Source organism: Oncorhynchus gorbuscha, linkage group LG05 (genome assembly GCF_021184085.1).
Source record: "Oncorhynchus gorbuscha isolate QuinsamMale2020 ecotype Even-year linkage group LG05, OgorEven_v1.0, whole genome shotgun sequence".
Classification (NCBI taxonomy): domain Eukaryota; kingdom Metazoa; phylum Chordata; class Actinopteri; order Salmoniformes; family Salmonidae; genus Oncorhynchus; species Oncorhynchus gorbuscha.
Window position 1 is genome coordinate 69,706,653 of NC_060177.1, and position 27,740 is coordinate 69,734,392.

General features: G+C 43.1%; 1 protein-coding gene across 7 annotated transcripts in view; it reads right to left on the reverse strand.

Annotated features, from left to right (window-relative positions):
• LOC124036417 (kinesin-like protein KIF2A) overlaps nt 1-23,786 on the reverse strand; it is a 39,118-nt gene extending 15,332 nt beyond the window's left edge. The window contains exons 1-18 of one of the 7 annotated variants that reach the window (XM_046350985.1): nt 23,289-23,783; nt 21,652-21,817; nt 10,382-10,476; nt 9,641-9,763; nt 9,195-9,252; nt 8,953-9,066; nt 7,754-7,854; nt 7,457-7,552; nt 7,303-7,357; nt 5,808-5,970; nt 5,474-5,564; nt 5,228-5,291; nt 5,026-5,117; nt 3,474-3,616; nt 3,120-3,324; nt 2,681-2,791; nt 1,324-1,391; nt 760-843 (exon numbers count right to left, since the gene is read on the reverse strand). In XM_046350985.1, the coding sequence (XP_046206941.1) occupies nt 760-843; nt 1,324-1,391; nt 2,681-2,791; nt 3,120-3,324; nt 3,474-3,616; nt 5,026-5,117; nt 5,228-5,291; nt 5,474-5,564; nt 5,808-5,970; nt 7,303-7,357; nt 7,457-7,552; nt 7,754-7,854; nt 8,953-9,066; nt 9,195-9,252; nt 9,641-9,763; nt 10,382-10,459 (1,646 nt within the window). In that variant the 5' untranslated portion in view covers nt 10,460-10,476; nt 21,652-21,817; nt 23,289-23,783. Of the gene's footprint in view, nt 1-759; nt 844-1,323; nt 1,392-2,680; nt 2,792-3,119; nt 3,325-3,473; nt 3,617-5,025; nt 5,118-5,227; nt 5,292-5,473; nt 5,565-5,807; nt 5,971-7,302; nt 7,358-7,456; nt 7,553-7,753; nt 7,855-8,952; nt 9,067-9,194; nt 9,253-9,640; nt 9,764-10,381; nt 10,477-21,651; nt 21,818-23,274 lie in introns of all 7 variants that reach the window. The other 6 variants (XM_046350986.1, XM_046350984.1, XM_046350983.1 and 3 more) reach the window with 6 other exon arrangements.
• Nucleotides 23,787-27,740: the final 3,954 nt, after the last annotated feature.

Consider the following 27,740-nt stretch of genomic DNA (forward strand, 5'->3'; position numbering starts at 1 on the left):
AATGAGTTGGCATGATAGCACAAACATATGGCCAGGACTGTCTATACTTCTGGCATCTCGTGTATGTTTAATGAGGTGTGACTGAGCTGATATGGTCCAGTACAGCCTAACCTTATTGACTTGTGTCTAAGCCATGACTGACTGGGTGGTGACAGGACTTGCTTTAGCAGTTGGAATAAACACAGGCTGGTCTCACTGCACCTTTGGAAATAATTGCAGGTACTTAGCCAAGGAACTATCCTCTAACTAGCATAGTATAAAATGACCAGTCAAATATTAGGCGTTAACTAATAGGCCTGACTGACTGGTTATGCTACATGACACCATAAACAAAGATTTGGAACCAAATGCCACATCACAAGAACATTATGTGAAAAAGTGCAAGGGCACACATTATTGTCCATGAGAAGATATGAGGAGAACAGCTTTCACAAGTTAACACAATCTCACTCAGCACAGCAAAAGATGATCGCAGAGCACATGCAAAGGCTGGAGAAAAGGATGAAAGAATGTTTCATGGAGATGGAATAAAAAGGGAAGGAAATGAGGAATAAGACGCAGGGACAAGTCCTCCACAGAGACTGGTGAGAACGATGGAACAAAGACCAAAATAAGAAAGTGTGTTGTGTGTATTATACAACTAATGTATGCATACATGGAAAGCATGCAGGTAAGTGACAACCAAAAAGGTATTTGTATGTGTGTGCACACAATGGGAAGGTGCTTGAACTGCAGGAAGAAGTAGCAAAGTCATCGTACTCATGGGTGGGCGAGAGCTCCGAGCGACTTCCACCGCCCTGGGAGAAGGGGATGTCTGAGGGACTGATCCCAAACTCCTTTACTCTGCAGAGCAGAGCACAGCACAGCACCAGGCCCAGAGTAGAGGAGCAGGAAACACAAGAGAGAGGGGATGAGGGTCAGGACACACAAAACTAGAAGAGAGAAATAGGCATTTTCCTTTCCCCATGACCTGCCTGCCACAGTGGCACTCATTCAGTCTTTCACATGTAGCCTACATCTCATCAAACTGCTGCAGGCAGATATTCCCAATTCAAATAATATGATCATAGAGAGCCCTTTCTTTACATCATTATATCTGCCTATTGAGGCTCAGAAGCATCATCTACCCATTTCTAAGCACAAAAATGCTGTGTGAATGAGCACAGTGAAGAGCTCAAGGTCCATAGAAACATAAAGGGAGCGTAATTCAAAGAAGAGGTTCCTATATTCCTTTTCTCAAGACACTTCTGTGCTGATCACAGATGGAAAGCACAATTGTAGGAGAGACAGTTTCCCATGGCCAGCTGTAACACGTGTGCCCACCTGTTAGCGTAGCGTAGCGTGTTGAGGGTGTTCTCACAGGATGTCATGCCAGGAGAGATGGTGGCTATCTGGATAGGACAGAGGTGAGGAGAAACTCAGTGGCGGTAAGGTAAGGCCAGTACAAAGACCAAGTAAGGTGGCCCGTCCTTTGCAGAAAGTGTGCTTACTTACAAGCTACAGGGTCCCCTACAGGGTCGGTATAGGCCTAGACCAGTGGTCACCAACCTTTCTGAGTCAAGATCACTTCAAAAACATGTCTATGCAACATTAACAAATTAAAAATAGTTCTGTAGCATTGAGGTTCATACAGTAGGTTATAGGCCCAACACATTAACACTGCATATTGGCTACAGTTGAATTTCCCTGAAAATTATATACTTCTTTTGAGGTAGTCTATATGATCACACCGGTAATAGATCAGTTATTGTATTACTTGTGAGGCACAGCTGATAAATAATTAACTTTTTCTTTTTCTGGGCTGATTGATGGTGCCTGCATCTGATGGTCAATATCAGCAGAGGGGGAGAGCAGCAGACTGAGGGTCAGCCTCTCAACATCCTTCCACTCCCTTTCCTCCACTGACCAAAAAGGGACACCGTCTTCTAGCTGATAGCCAAACTCTAGTCGCACCAAATTATTTCTACCTCATGCACAAATTAATGTTGTTATTCCTATGAACAGATAAAGTGAAATATTCCCAAGCCGCTAATAATAACAACAAGCCTATCGATACACTTTCCTTCTCATTCATTACAGCTGCAGTGGTGGTTGTAGCACAAGTGGAAGAACACCCATTAAATGGCTTATGAAAGAGTTGTATAAAGTGTTGACAGTGCTGAGTAAGAACAAACATGAACTCAGTCACAAAAACAGCAGCTCTTTGCTGTATTCATTGACAGTCTCTCTAGTCATGGTTTTAAATGTTTTAATCTCACAGCATCAACTTTAGCTTTCTTTTAAGCCTGCTATGTTATCGCAGACATGGTAATCTGAGACATCCGATTGGCCAGCAGTAGGCCTATAGTGTGCTGTATTTGCTATCTGGGCCCGACGGGAAGGCAGAATATGTACCTTCAGACACATGAAATGGTTCAAAATGGGAACACTTCACCTACCCAGCCAACGGCGCGATCAAAAACAAACAAAAATAGAAACGCAAGGCTTTATCGTTGTTTTTTAAAGAGAAATGTTTGGCGATCGACTAGGAATACTTTGGTGACTCCCTGGCCTAGACCATGGGCAAGGTGTCTTAAAAAAAGCCATTTTTAATAAAATCTGAGATGACTGAACCATATGCCAGTGAGGAAAGAATTCACCAATTACCAATCCCACTAGCAGTGACTAATGATGAACTCACCATGCATGTGCGGGAGTTCTCCCCTATGAAGGAGTCTCGGAGGACCTGTGTGAGCTTGCTGGCCCTGAATGGAGTGTGTGGTTTGTTCCGTCCCAGCGCCCTGATGCACTCCTGGTAGAGTTAGAGAGACACAATGAGCTACAGTTTGTCTGCCTGCTGCTAAGTCTGACTGGCTGACTGATATACATTCTGAGAGAGATGGGATAGGAAAAATACAGTTGACCATTTCTACCAGATTACGTTATGTCCAACTAAGCCTGCTAGTTCTGTTCAACTGGAGGAAAAAGCATCTCAGACAGCACACTATCAGAACTGTATTCATGTAAAATCCTGTAAATCCCTCTAAGATGAATAAACTTTTACTTGAACTACCAGACTAAACATCTGCTGACTTTCTACCGAGTGTCCCTGTCAAAATGCTCTGCAGCTGCCCTCTGACCTTTAGTGCCAGAAGGCTCTTGTTGATCTCAGCGCCCTCCAGGCGTGTCTGGCGGTCAGCGCTGGATGTGTCGGCCCCCCTCTCGTTCCCCGCCAGGTCGATCAGGGAGAACTTGCCATGCATCTTCCCCTTCCTCCTCAGAATGATCTGGAACACGGCGTGGCTACGGGACGAGTGGGCGTTGGCCGAGGTCTGCCCTGACGTTCTGAGAGAGAGGGACAGAGAGGGAGAAAGAAAGCAGGAAGGAGAGCATTTAAATGTAATGCACAATAACATTTTAAAGATCACCGTTTGTCATTAGTTAGGGAAACTGTGGGATGTTGCTACAAATACCTTCCACTCCGTTGCCTTTACCTGCAGCTGTTGCCCACTTCTATGAGTTTGAGGACGTCCTCTGTGCATTTGACATCTCTCTCATGCAACCCCACCACCTGCACCTGCTGCTTCCCATCCTCCAGCACCCGGAGCTTAGCCTTACCATTCAGCAGGTCAAACACCTAGAAGACACACACAACAATCATGTCAAATACCTATACAACCACACACGCAGTCAGGTCCAACACATATAGAACCGCAATTTAAAACCAGTCTGTCAATATAATCACCCACGGGAGAAATACACAGTTTCCCCTTACAGTCAGAGTTAAACACTTACAACCAAGTTCCCTACATTATTTTGGGTCACTGACCAATTGAGGTCATGGAAGCAGAAACTTGAACATTGTGAGAATTCTGTGCAACCTCCAGCACATGTTTACAGTGAACACTGAGGCTGTACCCTTACCGTTTTAGACAGTAGTCAATAATCTAATGGCTATTTGAGCATAATGTAGGCCTATCAGTGGCCTACCAACGAAACCAATGGAGAAAATCCTCTAATATTTTCACATGGAAATAGCTTTAAATTTCTATGATAGGCATAGAAAAACATTATTATTATTTTTTTACATCATGGACCAAATAGGTCATTGTAAATTGCATTGTAGTGTGTTATATGATGCAATATAAACTGTGCGGTTCGAGCACCGAATGCTCATTGGCTGACAGCTGTGCTAAATCAGACCGTATACCATGGGTATGACAAAACATGTATTTTTACTGCTCCAATTACATTGGTAACCAGTTTATAATAGCAATAAGGCACCTCGGGGATTTGTGATATATAGCCAATATACCACGGCTAAGGGCTGTGTCCAGACACTCCGCGTTGCGTCGTGCATAAGAACAGCCCTTAGTCGTGGTATATAGGTCATCGTGCCTTATTGCTTAAATAAACCACATTACAAAATCAAATATATTATTATTACCAAGCAATAAGGCCCGAGGGGGTGTGGTATATGGCTAATATACCACGGCTAAGGGATGTTCTTAAGCACAACGCAACGCAGAGTGCAAGGACACAGCCCTTATATGGCCAATATACCACAGCTATCACAAAACCCTGAGGTGCCTTATTGATATTATAATCTAGATAAAAACATAATTAGGGCAGTATAAATATTTTTTTTTGTCATACCCATGGTATACGGGCTGATATACCACAGCTTTCAGCCAACCAGCATTCAGGGCTCGAACCACCCAGTTTATAAAGAGAATTGGACAATGTAGGCTATACTCTGCCTATTAATTTATATGCAACAGACCCTTTAATTAAAGTCTCAATCTTGCAGAGTTAGATTTGTTTTGTTGCATTGAAAAGGGGCTGATAATGTTGATTCGATCACATTAGAGAAAACGTTGATAGTGCAAACTGATGGGACGAACTCAGTGAAACTCAAATCTCTTGCGTCTACTGCCCCGGCAGTCCTGGAGATGCGTGGCCACGCACACACGCAGCTTAGAAGGAACATTGCCTACAGCAAAAACCACAAGTGGATGCTGTATAAACAAGTCATTAATCACTTGCCTTTCCACTGTAGATTTCAAAGAAGGTTGCGTACACCTGAAGATCTAACTTCTTGTGGCAGGGTTTCTTCAACATGACAAACACATCCCGAGCTGCATGAGGACAAAGGGGAAAAAGACTAAGAGAAAGTTTTACAATTGTAATAGGTTCTGAGCATTACAGCACCAACAACAATACTAAGAATACACTAAGAATCACTTACCAGCTAATGCATAAATCCCTTTAGAACAATCCTGGTTCTTTCCAGAAAAATCTCCACCCATAGTCTGAAACAAAAGACGGTAATTTTCACAGTTCTGATTGTGGGTGAAACATAAACAGAAATGAAAATGCAACAACGCTTGTACACTTTGAACCTGGATGTCGCGGATGTAATGTTATTGTTAAGTTAGTGTTTAATAATTGACATGCATCAGCAGAAGAGGAGGCTGGTGTGTGTGCGACTCACATGTGTTTTGCCACTACCAGTCTGTCCATAGGCGAAGCACGTGGCCATGCCCCTCTCAAAGATGGTCTCCACCAGGGGCCTGGCAGTAAACCTGTAGTAGAAACACACAAATCCACTCAGTGTGTGTGCATTCACACACACTAGCAAAACACATACTTGCACACATTCAATCACAACACCCTAACAAACACACACACACACACACACACACACACACACACACACACACACACACACACACACACAGTCCACCTGGATTGAATTCCAGTAAAAACATACAGCTGACAAACAAAACAGTTGTTTTACTGCAACAACCGACTGCTCTCTGTCGGACCTGTAAACCATTTCATTAGTGGTGCTGTCATCAAAGGCGTAGTCGAAGCGGAAGGTCTGGTTCTCCAGGTAGCGCGTCAGGTCCACCTTCTGCTTGGGCTCATGGACCATCACCACATCCTTACTGGGGATGGTAATCACATCCAGGTCCCTTATAGTCAACTCTAGAACACACACAGCCATGTTAATGAAAGTATACAGAAAATATACACTATATACACAAAACTATGTGGACACCCCTTCAAATTAGCGACTTCAGCCATTTCAGCCACACTCGTTGCTGACAGGTGTCTAAAATTGAGCACACCGCCATGCAATGTCCATAGACAAACATTGACCTTACTGAAGAGTTCATTGACGTTCAATGTTGCACCGTCTTAGGATGCCACCTTTCCAACAAGTCAGTTCGTCAAATTTCTGCCCTGCTAGAGCTGCACCGGTCAACTGTAAGTGCTGTTATTGAGAAGTTCAAACGTCTAGGAGCAACAACGGCTCAGCCGCAAATTGGAAGACCACACAAGCTCACAGAACAGGACCGGCGTGTGCTGAAATGCAGAAAAATAGTCTGTCCTCGGTTGCAACACTCACTACCGAGTTCCAAACTGCCTCTGGAAGCAATGTCAGCACAAGAACTGTTCGTCGACAGCTTCATGAAATGGGCTTCCATGGCCGAGTAGAGTGGTGCCAAGCGTTGGCTAGAGTGGTGTAAAGCTCGCCGCCATTGGACTCCGGAGCAGTGGAAACGCGTTCTCTTGAGTGATGAATCACGCTTCACTATCTGGCAGTCTGACGGATGAATCTGGGTTTGGCAGATGCCAGGAGAACGCTACCTTTGCATAGTGCAAACTGTAAAGTTTGGTGGAGGAGGAATAATGGTCTGGGGCTGTTTTTCATGGGTCGAGCTAGGCCCCTTAGTTCAGGTGAAGGGAAATTACATTCTACATGATTCTGTGCTTCCAACTTCATGGCAACAGTTTGGGGAAGGCCCTTTCCTGTTTCAACAATTCCCCTGTGCACAAAGCAAGGTCCATACAGAAATAGTTTGTCGAGATCGGTGTGGAATAACTTGACTGGCCTGCACAGAGCCCTGACCTCAACTCCATCGAACACTTTTGGAATGAATTGGAAATTCAACTGCGAGCCAGGCCTAATCGCCCAACATCAGTGCCCGACCTCACTAATGCTCTTGTGGCTAAATGGAAGCAAGTCCCTGCAGCAATGTTCAAACATCTAGTGGAAATCCTTCCCAGAAGAGTGGAGGCTGTTATAGCAGCAAAGGGGGGACCAACTCCATATGAATGCCCATGATATTGGAATGATGATCAGACGAGCAGGTGTCAACATACACTTTTGGTCATGTAGTGTAGTTTCCCCGATTGCAGGCCATAAGAAAATACCTGAACCTGACTGATTATGACCGTCCAAAAGCTCATAGTAGATAAACTCTTGACTGGTTCCTCATTATGATTAAAGGCTCTGTTGGATGTCCTCCTTACCTTTCTTGTTGAGTGGACGTTTCCTCACACAAACACATATTCTGTGCTCTTCAATCTGACAAAATAAAAACACACATTAATCAGGCCATTGTATTGGGACAGAGGAAGAGAAAGCAGGGAGAGGGAGAGAGAGCAGGGTGTTGTCTGTACTCACCAGATCTGTGGTGGACAGCGGCCGGTAGTCCAGACTGGCACGGAAGTCTCTGATCATATGCAGGATCTCATAGTTAGGGACAGTGGTGTCCACCTCCTGAGAACGGTTATGTTAGGTCACTGTTCAATTTATACTCAAATTGAATTAGCAAGTTATTTTCACTAAAGAAAATGTGTTCAATGACTAACATCACTATAGTGAGTCAATTATCTTATTTTATCCTCATTTTAAAAACCCAGATATTAGAGGAGATATGGGGGGGGGGGTCAGAGGATGGAAGGAGGAGTGCCCCTGTACCTGTGCCTTCTTCTCCCTCAGCTCCTGTTGCTGTATCCGTCGTCTCTCTCTCTTCTCCTGCAGTTTCTCCACTTCCTTCACACAGTTGGACTTCCTCCTCGCTGCCAGGAAACCCCGGCAAAGGAACAGGAAGTCACAAACGCTGCCTTTCACAGAACATGCACACTCAACCTTTCTGAAAGGGATCTCTTCCTCTGCTGGTGTTTCCCTACTATAGGGTTGTCCAGACAGAGTGGTGGCTGGCTGGGGACTGGGCCTTCTAGCAACCAGGGGGACAGCAACTTTATACAGGCCTGAGGGCAGGCTACAGCAGCTGGCACAAACCTTACCCTGGTAACACTTCTATTCCTATTACACTACTATAGGGCTCTTGACCAACCACTGATCCAACAACAGTCAAATGCTAACTGGAAAAGCAGAGATATGAGTACATAGGGGACTTCTTAGTCTAGGTTCCTCAAAAGTTACATAAATCCTGCATCACATTACAGTTAGTGCCATTTAGAAACCCAATTCATAATTTGAAAATCCGATCATAAGAGAGAGGAGAGTATAAAGTGAGTGTCAGTAGCCCATTTCTGATTCCACCAGACCCAAAGATATCCAGCTGAGCAGCACAGTAACCCTTCCTCTTGCATACAGCCCCACCTGAAGGCCTGCAGGCTCGTCATTCAGAGCAGAGAGCGAGGATTAATAACCTGCAGTAATCTGGAGGTTCCTGCCGGCCGGCAGGAAGAGAGAAATGGAGAGAGAGCTACGAGGATGTCTCTCTGTCTCTGATTCCATTGGTAGGGGGGAGACCCCATCAAGGCTTTGATTATAGCGGAAGCCTTTTAGGCGAGAATAATCACAAACTAAATGTTCTCCAAAGGAAAGCGACAGGGCTCTAAGATAACATTAAGCATTGGGGTGGTAGGGAGAGTTGATACATACAAAGCTGTCCAAACTCCTTTCTGCTTAGCTGATGCAATGACGCTTCTGTGACACACATGTGATCGACAAAGCATAGGAAATCAGGAACATCAAGCCTATTGGTCAGATGTTATCGTAACAAATACACAACATGAAATGGAATAACAAATAATATTTCTGGGGAATGCTTAGGAGGGTGAAAATGACAGAACATTCAGATTTCCGGAATGAGTAAATATGTCAAAATGTATCTCCAACATAGATGGATATAGCCGTGATGTTCCTACCATTGGCTAACTGTTGGGCTGTCTGGGCCTGGGTGGGCTGGGATGGCTGCTGGGCAGGAGGAGGAGAAGGCTCTGGCTGCTGGGGTGGAGCTGGTCTGGCCTGGGTCGACACCACTGTGGAACCCACAACACAGAGAGTTATCAAGAGGGCCTGTTTCAAGTGAATTAAGCTACATGGTACCCATGAACATTTCAAGACAATGTTCAACTGTCAATGATCAAAAACAAGTACACAAACACACCTCTGTTATCCCTGGATGGAGTGCCATTCTTAGCGGGCGCTATTGTTCGCCGGTTCTGCTAAAGAACACAAAATAGAGGGAGATAAGATAAATGCATTGACAAAAATAATTGAAGCCATGAAGATTAAACTGTAATCATGGTTTACGAAATGATTTTACCCAGCAGATCACAACCCTGAAGAATACAACACTTCTCACTCCCATGACTGCAAAACAAGGGTTATAGAAATGGACAAATACTGAGAATCAGATTACTGGAGCTTCCTTTGTTCGCATCTGTTCTGTGTTTTTTTTGCCACTCCAGCAGTGGGCCTCTGAGGCCACACACTGCACCATAGGCAAGATATCAGGTTCTCCATCTATACACTACACAGGCAGACTTCACCCTGCAGTGGTTATCCTAGCAGTCCATAACAAAACTAAATTCCATCGCATGAAGCGCTCACCTTGGAGATCTTGTTGACCTTCACAGAGGTGGGCGTTGGTGGGGGAGGGGTCTCTGGGCTGGGGGCGATCTCCTCTTCTGGGGCCACATCTGGGTTTAGTGCAAATATACTCTCCAAGTCAATCTGGATAGAGAGCAGTGTGTGTCACTGTAATTGTACCTAACCCATACAGATCGCTCCTGAACAATTCTACTAGTCCCTTCTCTTTGCCCTTCTTGTGTGTGTGTCTGTGTGTGGTGTGGCAATAAATGTGTTGACTGTACATCTCTCTCCTACTGGTCATCATTACCACACCTTCTAACAGAGGCCACAACCAATTGGTGCCCTTTCTCATGGCCCTTCGAGCCAGACTTTTCAAGTCAATATTCAACAGGAGATCTAACACAATATACTCTACACATCAATATGCAGAAGAGATTAGGTGCAAATATACTCCGTTAATATGTACCTTATATGTTAGTATATGGAGAGCAGAGAAGTATATCTGTGTAGCTCAGAGGAGCAGAGAGCAGCAGGACAACATCTGTATTCAACAGCAAAGCTCAGGAAATATGACTACTGTAAGGCTCTCTAAACTCAAGTATATTCAGGGCAGAGTGATGTCTGGCAGAACATGCAGAAGGATTGTGTAATCTCCAAAACTCTAGAATGTCTTCAGATGCATTATTCATAGGGCTCAATGCCTAAGAGCTGAGCGGACGCCGGCTGTCGTGCTATAAGCTACTAGCTAGACTTGGTTACCTCTTTCCCTTTGGTGTCTCCATTTTCAATCCACTCCACAGTGACGCTCTCATTGTCTTCATTCAACGACGTGACCATGGCTTGGTGTATTCGTCCTGTAACAAAGCACGTGTGGTTGTGCACTGTCTGACAAACACCCACAGCACAGAGAAGTTGGAAGACTAAAGGGGAGTTCTCTGAAATGTAACAAATTAGTTAATTCCTTAAAATTGTTGCATAGTACTGTCCTAACTCTGGCCTACATTACAGCCATTAGGGATGACTGACTGCATGACACATCTTTATTGTAAGGGTGGGAGTGGGAGGACTTTCCCCAGGGAATCAGTCAGCAGGGAAGATAGCTACTAGTAGCTACCCAACTGGAGAAGTGCATAGGGACATTGAACTACTACAATGAAGCTGGAGTACACAGACCCCTGCAGCACACACACTTCAACATGCTCTCTGAAACTGTATGGCTATGCCAGCCTGACAATACAGTACATGACAAAATAATTGGCCTTAAACATCCCAAACTAGCTTCTCCAGGACATTACTCAACAGAAGTGTGTGAAGACAAGAGAGGTGGTCTATCTAAACTTCAGCCACAGATATGCCATTTAGCAGACACTTTTATCCAAAGCAAGTTACTGTCATGCATGCATACATTTTAAATATGGATGGCCCTGGGAATCAAACCCACAACCCTGATGGTGCAATCACCATGCTCGACCAACTGAGACATAAAGCCATGCCAGACAAAATCAAATCAAATTTATTTATATAGCCCTTCGTACATCAGCTGATATCTCAAAGTGCTGTACAGAAACCCAGCCTAAAACCCCAAACAGCAAACAATGCAGGTGTAAAAGCACGGTGGCTAGGAAAAACTCCCTAGAAAGGCCAAAACCTAGGAAGAAACCTAGAGAGGAACCGGGCTATGTGGGGTGGCCAGTCCTCTTCTGGCTGTGCCGGGTAGAGATTATAACAGAACATGACCAAGATGTTCAAATGTTCATAAATGACCAGCATGGTCAAATAATAATAAGGCAGAACAGTTGAAACTGGAGCAGCAGCACAGTCAGGTGGACTGGGGACAGCAAGGAGCCATCATGTCAGGTAGTCCATAACGGTCCTAGGGCTCAGGTCCTCCGAGAGAGAGAAAGAAAGAGAGAATTAGAGAGAGCCTGGGGTGGCCAGTCCTCCTGGCTCGGGTGAGATTATAACAGAACGTGGCCAAGATGTTCAAATGTTCATAAATGACCAGCATGGTTGAATAATAGTAAGGCAGAACAGTTGAAACTGGAGCAGGAGCATGGCCAGGTGGACTGGGGACAGCAAGGAGTCCTCATGTCAGGTAGTCCTGGGACATGGTCCTAGGGCCCAGGCCAGTTGAAACTGGAGCAGCAGCATGGCCAGGTGGACTGGGGACAGCAGGAGTCATCATGTCAGGTAGTCCTGGGGCATGGTTTTAGGGCTCAGGTCCTCCGAGAGAGAGAAAGAAAGAGAGAAGGAGAGAATTAGAGAACGCACACTTAGATTTACACAGGACACCGAATAGGACAGGAGCTACTCCAGATTGACCCTAGCCCCCCGACACATAAACTACTGCAGCATAAATTGGAGGCTGAGACAGGAGGGGTCAGGAGACACTGTGGCCCCATCCGAAAGACAGGGCCAAACAGGAAGGATATAACCCCACCCACTTTCAGTACAGCCCCCACACCACAGAGGGAAATCTTCAACCACCAACTTACCATCCTGAGTATAGCCCACAAAGATCTACACGGTACAACCCAAGGGGGGGGGGGGGACCCAGACAGGCCGACCACAACAGTGAATCAACCCACCCAGGTGACGCACCCCCCAGGGACGGCACTGACAAGCCAGTGACTCAGCCCCGTAACAGGGTTAGAGGCAGAGAATCCCAGTGGAAAAAGGGGAACCGGCCAGGCAGAGACAATCAGAGCCTTTGTTCACCTTCCCACTCCTGGGCCAGACTACACTCAATCATATGACCCACTGAAGAGATGAGTCTTCAGTAAAGACTTAAAGGTTGAGCAGTTTGTCTCTGACATGGGTAGGCAGACCGTTCCATAAAAATGGAGCTCTATAGGAGAAAGCCCTGCCTCCAGCTGTTTGCTTAGAAATTCTAGGGACAATTAGGAGGCCTCGTCTTTTAGCGCAGGATACGGCAGGACCAAATCAGAGAGGTAGGTAGGAGCAAGCCCATGTAATGCTTTGTAGGTTAGCAGTAAAACCTTGAAATCAGCCCTTGCTTTGACAGGAAGCCAGTGTAGAGAGGCTAGCACTGGAGTAATATGATCAAATTTTTGGTTCTAGTCAGGATTCTAGCAGCCGTATTTAGCACTAACTGAAGTTTATTTAGTGCTTTATCCTAGCCGGAAAATAGAGCATTGCAGTAGTCTAACCTAGAAGTGACAAAAGCATGGATTAATTTTTCTGCATCATTTTTGGACAGAAAGTTTCTGATTTTTGCAATGTTACGTAGATGGAAAAAAGCTGTCCTCGAAATGGTCTTGATGTGTTCTTCAAAAAGAGATCAGGGTCAGAGTAACGCCGAGGTCCTTCACAGTTTTATTTCGACTGTACAACCATTAAGATTAATTGTCAGATTCAACAGAAGATCTCTTTGTTTCTTGGGACCTAGAACAAGCATCTCTGTTTTGTCCGAGTTTAATAGTAGAAAGTTTGCAGCCATCCACTTCCTTATGTCTGAAACACATGCTTCTAGCGAGGGCAATTTTGGTGCTTCACCATGTTTCATTGAAATGTACAGCTGTGTGTCAATAGCAGTGAAAGTTTACATTATGTTTTCTGAATAACATCCCCAAGAGGTAAAATATATAGTGAAAACAATAGTGGTCCTAAAACAGAACCTTGAGGAACACCGAAATGTACAGTTGATTTGTCAGAGGACAAACCATTCACAGAGACAAACTGATATCTTTCCGACAGATAAGACCTAAACCAGGCCAGAACATGTCCGTGTAGACCAATTTGGGTTTCCAATCTCTCCAAAAGAATGTGGTGATCGATGGTATCAAAAGCAGCACTAAGGTCTAGGAGCACGAGGACAGATGCAGAGACGGTCCGATGCCATCAAAATGTCATTTACCACCTTCACAAGTGCCGTCTCAGTGCTATGATGGGGTCTAAAACCAGACTGAAGCATTTGTATACATTGTTTGTCTTCAGGAAGGCAGTGAGTTGCTGCGCAACAGCCTTCTCTAAAATCTTTGAGAGGAATGGAAGATTCGATATAGGCTGATAGTTTTTATATTTTCTGGGTCAAGGTTTGGCTTTTTCAAGAGAGGCTTTATTACTGCCACTTTTAGTGAGTTTGGTACACATCCAGTGGATAGAGAGCCGTTTATTATGTTCAACATAGGAGGGCCAAGCACAGGAAGCAGCTCTTTCAGTAGTTTAGTTGGAATAGGGTCCAGTATACAGCTTGAAGGTTTAGAGGCCATGATTATTTTCATCATTGTGTCAAGAGATATAGTACTAAAACACTTGAGCGTCTCTCTTGATCCTAGGTCCTGGCAGAGTTGTGCAGACTCAGGACAACTGAGGTTTGGAGGAATACGCAGGTTTAAAGAGGAGTCCGTAATTTGCTTTCTAATAATCATAATCTTTTCCTCAAAGAAGTTCATGAATTTATCACTGCTAAAGTGCAAGTCATCCTCTCTTGGGGAATGCTGCTTTTTAGTTAGCTTTGCCACAGTATCAAAAAGGAATTTCGGATTGTTCTTATTTTCCTCAATTAAGTTAGAAAAATAGGACGATCGAGCAGCAGTAAGGGCTCTTCGGTACTGCACGGTACCATCCTTCCAAGCTAGTCGGAAGACTTCCAGTTTGGTGTGGCGCCATTTCCGTTCCAATTTTCTGGAAGCTTGCTTCAGAGCTCGGGTATTTTCTGTGTACCATGGAGCTAGTTTCTTATGAGACATTTTTTTAGTTTTTAGGGGTGCAACTGCATCTAGGGTATTGCGCAAGGTTAAATTGAGATCCTCAGTTAGGTGGTTAACGGATTTTTGTCCTCTGGCGTCCTTGGGTAGGCAGAGGGAGTCTGGAAGGGCATCAAGGAATCTTTGTGTTGTCTGTGAATTTATAGCACGACTTTTGATGTTCCTTGGTTGGGGTCTGAGCAGATTATTTGTTGCAATTGCAAACGTAATAAAATGGTGGTCTGATAGTCCAGGATTATGAGGAAACACATTAAGATCCACAACATTTATTCCATGGGACAAAACTAGGTCCAGCGTATGACTGTGAGAGTGAGTGGGTCCAGAGACATGTTGGACAAAACCCACTGAGTCGATGATGGCTCCAAAAGCCTTTTGGAGTGGGTCTGTGGACTTTTCCATGTGAATATTAAAGTCACCAAAGATTAGAATATTATCTGCAATGACTACAAGGTCTGATAGGAATTCAGGGAACTCAGTGAGAAACGCTGTATATGGCCCAGGAGGCCTGTAAACAGTAGCTATAAAAAGTGATTGAGTAGGCTGCATAGATTTCATGACTAGAAGCTCAAAAGACGAAAACGTCATTTTTTTTTTGTAAATTGAAATTTGCTATCGTAAATGTTAGCAACACCTCCGCCTTTGCGGGATGCACGGGAGATATGGTCACTAGTGTAGCCAGGAGGTGAGGCCTCATTTAACACAGTAAATTCATCAGGCTTAAGCCATGTTTCAGTCAGGCCAATCACATCAAGATTATGATCAGTGATTAGTTCATTGACTATAATTGCCTTTGAAGTAAGGGATCTAACATTAAGTAGCCCTATTTTGAGATGTGAGGTATCATGATCTCTTTCAGTAATGACAGGAATGGAGGTGGTCTTTATCCTAGTGAGATTGCTAAGGCGAACACCGCCATGTTTAGTTTTGCCCAACCCAGGTCGAGACAAGTTAGGAAGCATGTAGTCAATATACATGGAGTTACCCTTTCCCTGTCCTCCCTCCCATCTACCGCTGGTCTAAATACACACTCCACAGGCAGCCTGAGCTGAGCCTGCTCCATAATTACCAGCAGCTTCCTGTGCCTAACCCTGGTCTATGACACACTACATCACATCCCCTGGCTGCTCACTGTAAGGGGTGAAGCGGGGGGGACATGTTCCCAGCATTCATTATTTAGAGCAGAGAGCTTTATGGATGCTTTTAGTGTTCGCTGCTGCTATGTTCTACCCAAGTAATGATTCTACAGCGCACAGCAGTGAAAGCCCACTTAAAACTCAGTAACAGAACAAGAATCCCTTTAATCTGAGATAGTAAGTGTCAGACAGTGATGTAAAAATAGCTTACATCAGCACTGACAGAGGTGGCAAGTGAAATGTGGAACATGCGGTCAGATGCCTGTCATGAGTCCATAGGCATGTCACTCCACCATGATGTCTTTCCTTCTCCTCTTTGGCAGATCTGCTCTAGAAAACCCTGCTTCTGGTCAAGAGGGACACACAAACTGATGTGTGTGTCTTGGTGAGCCTATGCACTACTACACTGACCTGAAGAAATACAACTTGCTGAGGAGAACTTGCTGCATAGAGACTAGAGGTCGACCGATTATGATTTTTCAACGCCGATACCGATTATTGGAGGACCAAAAAAGCCGATAACGAATAATCGGACGATTTTTAAAATGTATTTATTTATTTGTAATAATGACAATTACAACAATACTGAATTAACACTTATTTGAACTTAACATAATTGTTAAGGGAATTTTAATCAATGATGACTAATTATGTATACATTTCAATCAGGACTGACTAATCAGAATACTATTATGTTACTGTATATGTACTAATCAGAAAACTATTATGTTACTATCTATATATGTAAGAATTTTCTTTTTAATTCTAGTACTGAATATAATGTGTGTAAATATAATCAAGAATTAGAACAATGACTGTCTGTTCCTTGGTAGAAATTAATTAACTATATCACCAGAAGGCTTATCTTCAGAAGCATGTCCTTGGCTCGGTCGTATATTATCTTAATAGGGAGAGACGATGTGAGAACCATGCAGCCTTTGTATTAGAACGGAGATGGCACGGGTTGGTACTGGAACTAATGACGTCATTTTAAGTTTATAACCTGTGGTAAAATGTGTAAGGAGGAGTACTCTCGTGAATAAAATCTGCTGTTTGTCTTTAAGACTGGGCTCTGTCCATTACTATAAAATAAGGGTCTTACAAATCCTTATGAATTGACAAAGTGTTTAATTTTATTTGGGTGTTAAAACATAGAGCAATTTAATTCATCAATAAAATCAATTTAGCCTCAAGTAAATAATGAACATGTTCAATTTGGTTTAAATAATGCAAAAACAAAGTGCTGGAGAAGAAAGTAAAAGTGCAATATGTGCTATGTAAGAAAGCTAACGTTTCAGTTCCTTGCTCAGAATAGTTGAAGTCATAAACAGTGCAATGCTTAACGCACAACGAAGAGCTGCTGGCAAAATGCACGAAAGTGCTGTTTGAATGAATGTTTACGCACCTGCTTCTGCCTACCACCTCTCAGTCAGATACTTCGATACTTGTATGCTCAGTCAGATTATATGCAACGCAGGACACGCTAGATAATATCTAGTAATATCATCAACCATGTTTAGTTAACTAGTGATTATGATTGATTGTTTTTTTACAAGATAAGTTTAATGCTAGCTAGCAACTTACCTTGGCTTACTGCATTTGCGTAACAGGCAGTCTCCTTGTGGAGTGCAACGAGAGAGGCAGGTCGTTATTGCATTGAACTACTTAACTGTAAGGTTGCAAGATTGAATCCCCCGAGCTGACAAGGTGAAAATCTGTCGTTCTGCCCCATAACAAGGCAGTTAACCCACCGTTCCTAGGCCGTCATTGAAAATAAGAATGTGTTCTTAACTGACTTGCCTAGTTAAATAAAAGGTATACAAATAAATATATATATATATATTTTTTTTATTTTTATCTGCGCCCAAAAATACCGATTTCCGAATTGTTATGAAAACTTGAAATCGGCCCCAATTAAATCGGCCATTCCGATTAATCGGTTGACTTCTAATAGAGACTGCGTGTGTGTGATTTTGAGAGCTATGTCTCAGAGATCTTTATGGTAGGGCTGGACCAGCACCAAGCTAGCTGGCAGTTAAATCCCATCTTGGATCAGCAGGTTGATTGTAAACTACCCTGGCAACAGCAGGTGACTGTAGACACACAATGGCAGACAGGCAGCATTACTTAAGAACAGGGACACATGGGAGGTGACAGAGCCCAGTGTGTTAAGGAGGATTAGATGAGGACACACAGACAAGGAAAAGGAATCACCTACCATTGTGGAGAGAGCAAGAGCAGCAGGTGAATACTGAACAGACTGGCACTCAGGCTTGCAAGACCTGTGGCAATTGAATCACTAATAATAGAGAATGGCCTGGTCCTCCAAGAACTTCTTTGTACAGACCAACCAACCACCACACTATCTCAGCAGCTTTACCCACACACTCCTCGAATAGCACTACATGCAAACAGAATATGTATTGTGTATTCTGTGTGTAGAGAAACTTACACAACACATGCATCCATCTCATCTGTAAACATGTGAATGGTAACTGACAGGTGAATGGTACCCTGTCCGTGTGCACTGACTGCAGTGTAGTGCCATACTCTAGCCCTTTGTTCTAAAATACTAACCTAAGGTGACTAAAAGCATCTGTATGCTTCTCAGCCGAAGCAGTTTGTTAGAGTTGGTGCATACAGTACCAGTCAAAAGTATGGACACTCATTCAAGGGTTTTTATTTTTACTATTTTCTACATTGTAGAATAATAGAAGACATCAAAACTTTGAAATAACAAATCAAGATTATCCTACCAGCAGGACATTAAAAGCGAATATCTCATGTTTTACAGAGTCGTAGCTGAACGATGACATGGATAATATAGAGCTGGAGGGATTTTCCATGCATCGGCATGACAGAGAAGCAATGTCTGGTAAGATGAGGGGTGGGGGTCTGTTTCCATTTGTCAATAACTGCTGGTGAGTGATGTCTAATATTAAAGAAGTCTCGAGGTATTGCTTGCCTGAGGTAGAGTACCTTATGATAAACTGTAGACCACAATAACTACCAAGAGAGTTCTCATCTATATTATTCGTAGCCATCTATTTACCACCACAAACTGATGCTGGCACTAACACCGCACTCGACCAGCTGTATTAGGCCATAAGAAAACGCTCATCCAAAGGCGGCGCTCCTAGTGGCTGGGGACTTTAATGCAGTGAAACTTAAATCTGTTTATGTCATTTCTACCAGCATGACACATGTGCAACCAGAGGGAGATTTTTATATATATAATAAATAAAAACAAAAACTCTAGACCACCTTTACTCCACACACAGAGACGCGTACAAAGCTCTCTCTCGACCTCCATTTGGCAAATCTGACCATAATTCACTTGATTCCTGCTTACAAGCAAACACTAAGGCAGGAAGTACCAGTAACTCCCACAATATGGAAGTGGTCAGATGACGCGGATGCAACACTAAGGGACTGTTTTGCTAGCACAGACTGGAATATGTTCTGGGATTCATCCAATGGCATTGAGGAGTATACCACCTCAGTCATTGGCTCAATCAATAAGTGCATCGACGACATCGTCCCCACAGTGACAGTACATACATACCCCAACCAGAAGCCATAGATTACAGGCAACATCCGCATCAAGCTAAAGGCTAGAGCTGCCACTTTCAAGGAGCGGGACACTAGTCCGGATGCTAAGGAATCCCCCTATGCCCTCAGACGAACCATCAAACAGGCAAAGTGTCAATACAGGATTAAGATTGAATCCTACTATACCGGCTCTGGCTCTCGTCGGATGTGGCAGGGCTTGAAAACGATTATGGACTACAAAGGGAAACCCAGCTGCGAGCTGCACAGTGACGTGAGCCTACCAGAAGAGCTAAACCCCTTTCATGCTCACTTCGAGGCAAGCAACACCAAAGCATGCATGAGAGCACAATCTGTTACGGACGACAGTGTGATAATGCTCTCCGTAGCCGATGTGAGCAAGACAGGTCAACATTCACAAGGCCATGGGGCCAGACGGATTACCAGGACGTGAACAAAAGACCAACTGGCAAGTGTCTTCACCGACATTTACAACCTCTCCCTGACGGAGTCTGAAATACCTACTGTTGAAGTCGGAAGTTCACATTCACTTAGGTTGGAGTCATTAAAACTTGTTTTTCAACAACTCCACAAATTTCTAGTTTACAAACTATAGTTTTGGCAAGACGGTTAGAACAACAATTGTTTACAGATAGACTATTTCACCTATAATTCACTGTATCACAATTCCAATGGGTCAGAAGTTTACATACACTAAGTTGACTGTGCCTTTAAACTAGAGTTTGACTGATTAATCGGAATAGCCGATTAATTAGGGCTGATTTCAAGTTTTCATAATCGGAAATCGGTCAAATTGGACACCGATTTGACCTTTTTTTTAACACCTTTATTTCATCTTTATTTAACTAGGCAAATCAATTAGGAACACATTCTTACTTTCAATGACGGCCTAGGAACGGTGGGTTAACTGCCTCGTTCAGGGGCAGAACGACAGATTTTTACCTTGTCAGCTTGGGGGATTCAATCTTGCAACCTTACAGTTAACTAGTCTAACGCTCTAACCACCTGCCTCTCATTGCACTCCACGAGGAGACTGCCTGTTACGCAAATGCAGTAAGCCAAGGTAAATTGCTAGCTAGCATAAAACTTACCTTATAAAAAAACAATCAATCATAATCACTAGTTAATCTAGCGTGTCCTGAGTTGCATATAATCCAATGTGTACCTAATCATGAACATTAATGCCTTTCTTAAAATGAATACACAGAAGTAGCTAAAAGAAATCCAGGTTAGCAGGTAATATTAACCAGGTGAAATTGTGTCACTTCTCTTGCGTTCATTGCACGCAGAGTCAGTGTATATGCAACAGTTTGGGTCGCCTAATTTGCCAGAATTGTACGTAATTATGACATAACATTAAAGGTTGTGCAATGTAACAGGAATATTTAGACTTATGGATGCCACCGTTAAATAAAATACAGAACGGTTCCGTATTTCACTGAAAGAATAAACGTTTTGTTTTCGAAATGATCGTTTCTGGATTTTACCATATTAATGACCTAAGGTTGGTATTTCTGTGTGTTATGTTACAATAAAATCTATGATTTGATAGAGCAGTTTCACTGAGCAATGGCAGGCACCAGCAGGCTCTTAAGCATTCATTCAAACAGCACTTTCGTGCGTTTGCCAGCAGCTCTTCGTTGTGCATCAAGCATTGCGCTGTTTATGACTTCAAGCCTATCAACTCCCGAGATTAGGCTGGCAATACTAAATGTTAAAAGGAACCACCAGCTTTCATATGTTCTGAGCAAGGAATGTTAACGTTAGCTTTTTTACATGGCACTTTTACTTTCTTCTCCAACACTGTTTTTGCATTATTTAAACCAAATTGAACATGTTTCATTATTTATTTTAGATTATATTGATTTTTATTTAGGTATTATATTAAGTTCAAATAAGTGTTCATTCAGTATTGTTGTAATTGTCTTTATTACAAATATATAAATACATTTTTTTTTTAAATAAGCTTTTTTTGGTCCTCCAATAAATCGGTATAGGCATTGAAAAATCATAATCGGTTGACCTCTAGTTGACACCTCATGTTGAGCGGGGGACAGAGCGGGCAGTTAGGGAACACATCAAGATAGAGCAACTTAAAGGAGCAATTATGGTCAAGTGCCTTGCTCAAAGGCACACACCAATATTTTGCTTTGTTTGCGGGGGGGGGGGGATTCGAATCAGAAATATTTTGTTTACTGGCCCAACACTCTTAACCACTAAGCTACCTGCTGCTTCCTTACTTAACTGACTGCTGTCAGTTGGTCAAAAATGTCTCCATGGCATCTACTTTGAAGGACACTGAATGGGGATCATTTCATGCAGACATTATTAGAATACAGTTGATAATCCACATGAAGATTAAATAGGCCTTTCTCTTATGCCATTGAAAGAGGGCAAAAAGTGTTTCCTGTCCTGGCTGGGATTAAAAGGAATTCTGGTGCCAGACACACTGACAGACACACTGCACAGTTAAAGTTCTAGTAGACTAGACTGAAGTGTCAATGTCAAAAGAGAAATTAGCTGATATAAAAATATATTTAAAAAGAGATTAAATATAATAGAGGCTTAAAGCCTCATCTAACTGCTATACTTTTACCAATTTTCCTCTCAAGTCCTTATGATAGTCTGCTATCATGGCACACAGTAGGCTATTCTGTGGTTGAGTGATGCCTCCATTCATCGCAGAGCCCATCAGTGCCTGGCTAATGGCAGGACTAGAGACTGAGGGAGGAGAGTACTCCTGGTATATTCCAGAGAGCTGCCTGCAACAGATGAGGTGGTGGTGGTTAATAGCTTGAATTAGGCTTCGCCAGGCACCGCCCCCAGAGATAGCACTCCCTACCCACGATGACACAGACAGCTCTACCTACAGACACTAGATAGGACCCACTTCCCATACATGATGCACCAGTAAACATTAAAACACCCACGTAATCCATAACAACTCAACTTACACAAAACTCTTCACCCCTAGTTTATAGTAATCAGAAGGATATGATGGTTTTGTTGCAGCGCTATACCTCATCCCAGGAGGGATCTGTCTCCTAGGAGTGTTAACCCGGTTTGGCTGCCTGAAGCAGGTACACAGAAACGGGCAAATGCCATAGCAGCCAGCCCCTTTCTCTCCCTTACAACAAATCAGTCAAGCTCATCTTGGGTGCACTGCAAAGCTACCAGATCATCAAGTTGATCTGAATATAACAACTGTGCGTGCTAGTCAATGATGTGTATGGTGGTAGTCCTAAAAATAAAAAGAGGCCATTAGACTGGTTGTCATGGTTATGTTTTACTGACAGCTGCCTGCTATACCTCTAACATTCATGGGTAGCTAGATAGCAGCTAAGTGCCTCAGTTTCAAACCATCCGTAACGTTACAGTACTTGCCTAGCTTACTAAACTCCACAGTGAAGGAAGTTTGAACTCCTCAACCTCCTTCACCGCGAAGTTCAGTCAGCTAGCTACTACCCCCGCACAACAATTATCTGCAGTAGCTAGATATTAACGTTATTGGGAGACCTCAAACCCCTGGTTGATAATACCCACCAAACGACCTATGTAACTTATGTAGCTAGTCGTAGTATGACACAATGCTAACTTGACAATAAGTTTAAAGCCAGCCTTCTCACCCCCCAAAAATAAAAATAAACACTATCAAAGTTAACTAGCTACAAATTATATTAAATATATTTTTTAGCTAACGTTAACCTCTATATAGCCAGTTAAGTTAGCCAGTTAAATTACCTAGCCACTTCAGTGTTCTGAAGCATAATACAAGGACAGCTGGTAGCTTACCTTTGCTAACTAACCAGAACACGTATTTTGCGGTACCTTTCACAACCTAACGTTACTTAACTAGCGGGTGGCTTTGGTTAGCTAGTTTGTTAGCTGCTAAACTAACGTTAACCAGTGACCAGAGCTGTGAATTCTGTAGTTACTGTAAAGCGTTAAGGCGCTAGCTGCTTTAACTGGCTAACTACACTAGTAAGTCCAAGAACCCATTGTAACTGGTTGTTAACTATCCAGTTAGAATGTGCATTTGTTGTCTAGGTAGTCAGCTAGTTAACGTTACATGGGCCAAGTTGGCTAGCAAGCACAGCCACCCCAACTTTGCGGCTGCTACTCGGCTTCAACCGTTGCAGTGTATTCACAGCAACACAAAGCTTCTCAAAACAACTACAAGCGAGGTAAAAAAACAATCCAGACATCAGAAATGACATACGAACGTAAACTTACCATCGCTTCGCTTTATTTCAACGTACACGCCGACGACGATTTTCCCCAAACTACCCGACATTCTTCATTAGTGTAGAGTATCCTGAAAGATGTTGACTTGTGTTTGAAATAAATCTACTTTGACCGGAGGATGCATGGAGCAGCCAGCCAGAGAGAAATAAGGGATTTCAATAGTTACTACAGCCACAAAGGGAGAATTGGTTATATCGTAAAAATACAAATAAAATATTTTTGGTATTCCTTTAGGGTTAGGTTTAAAATCACATTTTAAGACGATGAATTGTAGAAATTGGCGTTTTTCTTTTACTAGTGACGATCGGAAAAAAAGTGACCTAACGTGTATGCGCATACGGTGTCAGACAATTTCGCAATCCATACTGCTGCATATAACATAGTCTGGTCAAAGATCAATGTGTGTTCTTGCCAATGCCAACACCATTGCTGTGTTTGTTTGGCATGACAAGGAGTTGGCATGATAGCACACAGGCTATACACAAGCATTGTCAACATCTGAACCAGTCTAGAGTGATTTGTTCTTGCTATCATGCTTGTTAAACTATTTTCAGAGTAGGGTCCCAGCCACCTGTTGATTGGTGTTGTACCAAGTTCAGAGAACCTATCCCCACACCTCACCGACAAGACCTTCCCCCTGTACTGCTGTTGGGACACGCTCTTGAACGCTGCACCAGGGTGTCATTCCACTTCAAACGCCAATGTGAATAGTGCATTAAAGTTTCTCCTCCTAAAGCAGTCAACGAAGAACAGCTGGTAGGGTTTTATGAATGTTAAACACAGTGTGTTATGAGGTTTTATTATTGACAGGTTACAAGGGGATTTCCTCAAACTTACCCAAAAGATTACATAATGATTTTAAAAAATGTATAAGGTCATGTGTCTACAGCTATTCAAGTGAAGTATCAACATAACTTTCAAAATCTGCTAGCGAGGATAAAGAAATGCATGTGAAAACCAAATCAGAGTTCACTCAACATCTTGAAGGCTACAATTAAAAGTAGAATAATTCATATATAATTGCTGCAATTAACACATGGGTTGATTGAATGACAGCCTAATTGTTCATCATTTTTTCATTTATTTTAACAAATATGGACAGGTAAGCCATAGGATGAAAAATAATAATAATAATTTGAGGCCCCAAAGCAGTTCCCTTAATAATTTGCATTCCATTTTCACTGATCAATAAAATCAGGGTCTTATGCCATCTATGTTCCACACTGAAATATGTTGAAAACACAAGTTACACAAACACGCACCATCTGTTGAAATGAAAATGTAAGATGTGCCACATTTTGAACATGAACATTTAAAAAAACACTTCATAGATGAGCCAGGTCAATCCGGACAGCTCCACGGGCCCTCATTACTGGCGATGGCTCAGGGGGCCCCCATTGTCAAGCATGTTCACAGCCACCTCTTCATTATTGTCTCTAAAGGAACAAGATACATGTCATTGACATGGCAAATCAATGTTGAGTAGCAAAATACCATATATCTATTACCTGGGGTGTGTTCAGTTCGCTTCAACTTTTGCGATGTTGAGTGATGGTGCATACTGAACAGCACGTTTCTCCAAAACGATGTGCAATCTTCAACAACCTTTGCTCCCTTTGGGTGGGTGTGGTGTATGTGGCCTGACCAATATGGGTGTGACCACTTGCGCAGCACACCATACGGTAATAGCCGTCTGGGTCATCATAATCACTACGTTTTTCAATTGGTCGTTAAGTACATTGTAGTTTCCATTGAATTCAGCCTTGCACACCGTTCGGTCAAATATTGTTCTCTACTATACCTATTGGCAGGACCTCCATTAAGATTGATACCGTTGTTCAGAGCACTCATCTCAGTCTCTTCATCTCTGCAGCAAAACATGCAGCAGTAATCACTCAATATATCTTACATCTGATTATGATTAAAACCATTAATATTATACATACTGGTTTCTACTGGCACCCTGCTGCTTTTGTCTGTAGGGAGACAGATGCAGTGTTTTAACTTGTAACAGAGAGAATAAAATATTATTCTAAAAGACAGTGAATATTTTATGAAAGTTCTAGTATGAATATCTGTGTGTGTCTAAGCGCGACTAAGAACAACTTTAACAGAACATACCTGATCAAATAGACTGCAACAACGACACCAATAAAGCCTGACAGAGAAAAGTGCCAATTAATCAAAAACATTACTTTCAAAGACTTAATACTGTGAGTAATGCAAGCTCTAATGGTGCTAAACTGCACCTGGAACTATAGATGAAGCAATAATTTCAATATGGAACTGAGTAAGTATCAGGTGAATATAATGTGGAAGATATTCTAAAGAAACTAATATCTCACCTCGTAACAGGCAATCAAGACCGGGAAATAAACAGAAGAATACAGGAGACCATGGCAAGAGCAGCAGCAGATACAGCAGCATCAAAGCTTAGCCCTCAAGCAATCATTGATATTAGTTATGCCTGCAAGACCAGCTTCACAAAATATACAAATTCATGTTTATAAGACATTCTGTAGAAGTACTTTAGCAATACAAGTAAAATATTAACTACAGCCATACCAGCGGCGACAGGAAAAGCAGTAGCAGAGCCATCTAATATTAATAATAATGCATTTAATGTGCATAGTGCTTTTCATTCGAGTCCTTCAAGGCTCTACTTAAGCAAAGAAAAATGCAAATGGGCTAGATGCAAAAAAAAAAACTGTTTTCAGATGAGGATTAGACCTATGAGAAAAAGTCTGTAGAAGTGAGTTTTAAAGGCCCATTTTAAACACTTGGATTGGTGGAGCAGCGCTCAGAGGGTAAGGGAGAGCATTCCATTGGCAAGAAACAAGGGAGCAAAAGGCTTGTTCCCACCCCCCTCCCCCAAAAAGCACATTTAAGATGTAGTACAGGATAGGATTGATAGGAGGGGCCCTTTTCGATGAAATTTACCAATAACTAAAATGACAATGACTCCGACAAACAATGAACCTATGGGAACAGAAAATCACAAACTGTTTAATTGCACAAACATGGCAGTTTTACAAAGGTCATTCTGTCTATTGGATCTTACCATTTTCAGGTGGTGGTGAGGTAGTCATATCAGCTGTTGAATCAAATCAAACTTTATTTGTCACATGCACCGAATACAACAAGTGTAGACCTTACCGTGAAATGTTTACTTACAAGTCCTTAAACAGTGCAGTTCAAGAAGAGTTAAGAAAATATTTACCAAATAAACGAAAGTAAAAAATAATAACAACATAACAATAAATAGGCTATATACAGGGGGTACCGAGTCAGTGTGCGTGGGTACATGTTAGAGGTCATTTGTACATGTAGGTAGGGGTGAAGTGACTACGCATAGGTAATAAACAGTAAGCAGCAGTATACAAAACAAAGGGGGAGGATTGTAAATGTAATAGTCTCCTCTCTGCACAGACCATACAAACGCTCCACACCGCGTGGCCGCGGCCACCCTACTCTGGTGGTCCCAGCGCGCACGACCCACGTGGAGTTCCAGGTCTCCGGTAGCCTCTGGAACTGCCAATCTGCGGTCAACAAGGCAGAGTTCATCTCAGCCTATGCCTCCCTCCAGTCCCTCGACTTCTTGGCACTGACGGAAACATGGATCACCACAGACAACACTGCTACTCCTACTGCTCTCTCTTCGTCCGCCCACGTGTTCTCGCACACCCCGAGAGCTTCTGGTCAGCGGGGTGGTGGCACCGGGATCCTCATCTCTCCCAAGTGGTCATTCTCTCTTTCTCCCCTTACCCATCTGTCTATCGCCTCCTTTGAATTCCATGCTGTCACAGTTACTAGCCCTTTCAAGCTTAACATCCTTATCATTTATCGCCCTCCAGGTTCCCTCGGAGAGTTCATCAATGAGCTTGATGCCTTGATAAGCTCCTTTCCTGAGGACGGCTCACCTCTCACAGTTCTGGGCGACTTTAACCTCCCCACGTCTACCTTTGACTCTTTCCTCTCTGCCTCCTTCTTTCCACTCCTCTCCTCTTTTGACCTCACCCTCTCACCTTCCCCCTACTCACAAGGCAGGCAATACGCTCGACCTCATCTTTACTAGATGCTGTTCTTCCACTAACCTCATTGCAACCCCCCTCCAAGTCTCCGACCACTACCTTGTAATCCTTTTCCCTCTCGCTCTCATCCAACACCTCCCACACTGCCCCTACTCGGATGGTATCGCGCCGTCCCAACCTTCGCTCTCTCTCCCCCGCTACTCTCTCCTCTTCCATCCTATCATCTCTTCCCTCCGCTCAAACCTTCTCCCACCTATCTCCTGATTCTGCCTCCTCAACCCTCCTCTCCTCCCCCTCTGCATCCCTTGACTCTCTATGTCCCCTATCCTCCAGGCCGGCTCGGTCCTCCCCTCCCGCTCCGTGGCTCGATGACTCATTGCGAGCTCACAGAACAGGGCTCCAGGCAGCC